The 3,946-nt window shown below is 33.5% G+C and overlaps 1 protein-coding gene across 1 annotated transcript; it reads left to right on the top strand.

The window, feature by feature from the left end:
- The first annotated feature begins 438 nt into the window (after positions 1 to 438).
- LOC134240790 (uncharacterized) lies at positions 439 to 1,645 on the top strand. Its single transcript, XM_062722870.1, has 3 exons — positions 439 to 590; positions 1,001 to 1,126; positions 1,494 to 1,645. The coding sequence occupies exons 1-3, from the start codon at positions 521 to 523 to the stop codon at positions 1,643 to 1,645; spliced, it is 348 nt and encodes a 115-aa protein (XP_062578854.1). The 5' UTR covers positions 439 to 520.
- Positions 1,646 to 3,946: the final 2,301 nt, after the last annotated feature.

The raw sequence follows: 3,946 nt of genomic DNA, 5'->3' as shown, positions 1-3,946 counted from the left end.
TGTGGCCTGGATGTTCACCCCTCCATGGCACCTGATCCTTCCTCTGATGTTTTGGAGGTCCTTGATTGCTCCGCTCCTTTTTTGTAATGTTTAATGTCGAATACTGTTCGTTATCTCTACATATTTCATAATTCTCAAAGGATAACCTGAATTTCCTCGTTGCAAATTTACACAAGTAAATTAATAAAGTTTAGAAATATATAATGGCGAATGAAGAAATCGCTGTCAGAAGAATTTTTTAAAGGTGTTATTTAAAAAAAAATATGACAGATCGAAAGGTAAATACATATTTACTTGTAAACAACTCATCAGTTAAATTGATATATCAATAGCTCATGTTATCCCATTAAAATAAGGTCTAAATAATAAATCTTTGGAAATATTTGAATGATAATAGCTGTCACAAAGCCAGATGTTGCGTTTTTTTACGACTGTTTCCTCATCCTACTTGTGTATAATATATAACCTGAGTAACATAGCTTTATTGTTACATAATTTGGATTCGTCTATTATATTCAGAATGGTGAACGCGCTCCTTTTAGTTATAATTTCATTGTTTATTGTAGACTGTATATCATTCAAAATGCTTGGTAAGTTACTTTATATTTAAACAATTGCATTTATGGACAGTGTCATTTTAGGAAGAATTCTAAAAGAGTTTAATATATTAAACCAAAAGATGGACTTCGTGGCAAAGATTAACTTGTCATAAATTTTACTTCTCCTTTTAATGAATTTCCTGTAAAAATGTCTAGAAATTCACATAATTTCTAATTTTAAAAAAATCATTTCAGGGAAAAATTGTTAATTTTCCATTACAATATTATATATTCCGCGTTAATGATGAAGATGTAAAAATACATGTTAGTATAATTATTAAAATTACCAGTAAATAATGAAAGAGTTCTCACAAAAGAAAATTTATGAAATGAACAAGAGAAACATAGAACTGTATTGTATACATATTACTTTATAAGAATTTAATCTTAATTTCTTTCAGATAAATTGGACTGCGCTCTTCCCAGTCAGTATAGAATGAAAGCATGCCTGAACAAGGACCCCTGTTGCTCTGTTCTGCCCGTGTTCGAAAAGGACTGTTTCACAGGATGTCAGTTGGATTGTCGGAGTAAGACGCTTTTTGTCATTCATAAATTTCTTCTTGAATTCATTTTATTTGGCAAATCTTAACCAGACCTGAAATGCCAGTCAAAATTAGTTATACTGATCTAAACAAATATTCATCATCAAAGATGTACTCGAAACAGAAGTATTGATCGGTTGTGCATTATAAGATTAACATTTTTAAATAGTTTAGGTTATTATAGGCGGTAAATAATCATTAATGGAGGGTGGTTTCTTTTTTAATGCTGTTATATAATATAAATCTATAATGTTTAAGTATATAAAATTGTCCTCGTTGTTGTTAATTTGAGCATCTGAAGCCTTAATCACTCTATGAAACATAGTTTTTGTAACCCTGTTTCCATTTTCAGATTCTATTTTCTGCAAGCGGACTTGTCCTGTTTTCAAAAGTCTGAAGTACAGGACTGCGTCAAGCACCGATCCGTACTGTTTTGTTGAAAAAATAATTCAACCTAAAGATGGCAAGGAGTGCTTCAGTGGTTGTATTAAGGCCTGTTCCTGATTACTTCTGTAGACTTGACTGTGTTACTAATCATAGCTTTCTGTGTAATTAAAACTTGTCTAACACGGATTTATATTTTTAAGGATTAAGGATAAAAAGTTGCCTACTATAAGCAGTGATTCTGTATATGTTATTATTAGAGTTATATTAATAGCATTATACTTTTATCCAAATTTTAAGATTTTTGATGATTTTATCACACATCTGGAAGGCCGATGTTTAAATAGAAGGTCCTTGAGAGATTCAGTTTTCTCTTCACGGTTCAGAAGAGGATGAAATCGGTTATTTCTGATTAAATGCCTAACAAGGAGCCCAGTTGACTGTACTTTATAGATGGTAGAGAGTATACTGTAAACGTATTATATTTGGCGGTGTATTCTTTTTAGTGCTTTTGGCGGAAAGATGCTTCAGCTTAAACATGAATAAGAATATCAAGAAATGCGCCAAATCAAATCGACGCAACTTGTTTAAAAATCACTTTCCGCTAAATATCGTACACGCTAAAATTTAATATAATACATTTACAAAATATCAGTACTACAGTATCTCAAATTAGTCGATACATTTGACTACTCCTATTACATGAGCAAGTATTTGTATCTAGCCTCATGCTTCAACTCGTACAAAAAGTGTCGAAAAATAAATTTCTCTCGTTATAACTAATTGGACTATTAGCTAACTTTATTATAAGTAAATAATTAAGTAATGATGTATCGACAATCCAGTTTTTACGCAGTAGTTGCACTTAAAGTGCATAAAAACTTACAATTTGTTGCATTACGAAAATGACAGTTATTATTGTCATAATAACCCTAATGAACATTTTGGGCATTTATTAATGATGGTTCTCAAATTCAGCTGTTGCGTTGTTTAACTGCCCGTGTACTGGGTTTCTGAACTGTGTATATATTATAAGTTAACAGCACTGATATGAGATTATAGATTTCAATCCTTCTCCTGCTTGTGCATAGTTGATCATAAATAAATTCCCATGGAGATGTCACTTTTTATTTGATTTTTGCATTCATGTTGGAAGCCGTGCATCGGATTTCGAACCTGGTAAGTTTTTTTTCTTTAAACACTAAAATGAGGATAAAACACTCATTATATTACTTGTGTATTCCATATCTTTTAGAACGGTAGTTTTCCTTCTAATTTGAATTGATGATTTTTTTTTATTCTTACTGTCCTTTTATCTTGTACAAACTATCGGTCTAGTGAAATCAATGACTATATCCCAAAAGAGGATAAAAAGTACCGTATTTTGACATTGACATACCACCTACATTGTAAGTATCAGTCATATGATAAAAGCCATCCACTGTAATAAATATTATACAATTTTTACAATTTTAACAATTTATTTATTAAAATGGGATATCTACAACAACCCATAAAAACTTTCTTTTTCTTAATTTTTTTAAAAGGAAGTTTGAATTGCGTTCCACCTGCTCGCTATAAAATGGAAGCTTGCCTGAACAGTGATCCGTGTTGTTTCGTTTCCCCGGTGTTTGTAAATGGCTGCTTTCGGGGATGTCAGGTGGCATGTCATAGTGAGTCTTTCTTCCTTTGATTTATTTTATTAAAACAAGAAAAAAAGACTTTTAAAATTTTTTTAAACAATAAAATACTGTAACGTGCAAGGGAGGTCACTGCCTGTGAACCCCCGCAGGCTCGTACCCGTGATAAAAACGGATAGCCTTGAGATGCTGCAAATATGTACAATGCGCAGTCTTAATCACTTGGTACTGCGTTATATAAGGTCTTTACTGGTAGCGAACAAGTGACACTGGCAGGGAAGTCCACACACCAGCGCACTTCCACAAGAGACAAGCAGGGATGACCGCACACTTGCCCTTGCGCAGTGACAAGCAGGGATGACCACACACTTGACACTAATACGGTCTAGTCTAGAACACTGGCAGGGATGTCCGCACACCAATGCTCTACCACAAGATGAAGGCAGGGATGTCCACACACCTTATCTTGCGCAGCAACAAGCAGGGATGTCCGCACACTTGCTGCTAAAAGATGCCAGTCACAGAGCAGGGATGACCACACACTCTTTCAAGCAATAAGCAGGGATGACCACACACTTATCACATTACAATGTAAGCAGGGAAGTCCGCACACTTACATGTACCAACTAGATTTGTCGAGATTTACCTGTAGAACCTTTCTCGCAATCCTCGCCAGTAAAAATCCTATATATCCTAACACCATCTAAAATACTTAGTGATTATTTATTTACAAAGTAATTAAAACACGAATCAAGCTTCCAATCAACCAATCTTTAGTAAT

The sequence above is a fragment of the Saccostrea cucullata genome, unplaced genomic scaffold, assembly GCF_032062105.1.
Source record: "Saccostrea cucullata isolate Sc308-1 unplaced genomic scaffold, CSIRO_AGI_Scuc_v1 ctg12627, whole genome shotgun sequence".
NCBI classification, from domain to species: domain Eukaryota; kingdom Metazoa; phylum Mollusca; class Bivalvia; order Ostreida; family Ostreidae; genus Saccostrea; species Saccostrea cuccullata.
The sequence above is the reverse complement of the archived record's forward strand: the minus strand, read 5'-3'. Positions and strand labels throughout refer to the sequence as shown.

Bases quoted from the DNA above. Each gene is read 5' to 3' on its own strand.
- LOC134240790 (XM_062722870.1), top strand. From the start codon at position 521: ATGGTGAACGCGCTCCTTTTAGTTATAATTTCATTGTTTATTGTAGAC. The intron at 591-1,000 runs GTAAGTTACTTT...AATTTCTTTCAG, and splicing joins TATATCATTCAAAATGCTTG to ATAAATTGGACTGCGCTCTT. The intron at 1,127-1,493 runs GTAAGACGCTTT...TTCCATTTTCAG, and splicing joins ATGTCAGTTGGATTGTCGGA to ATTCTATTTTCTGCAAGCGG.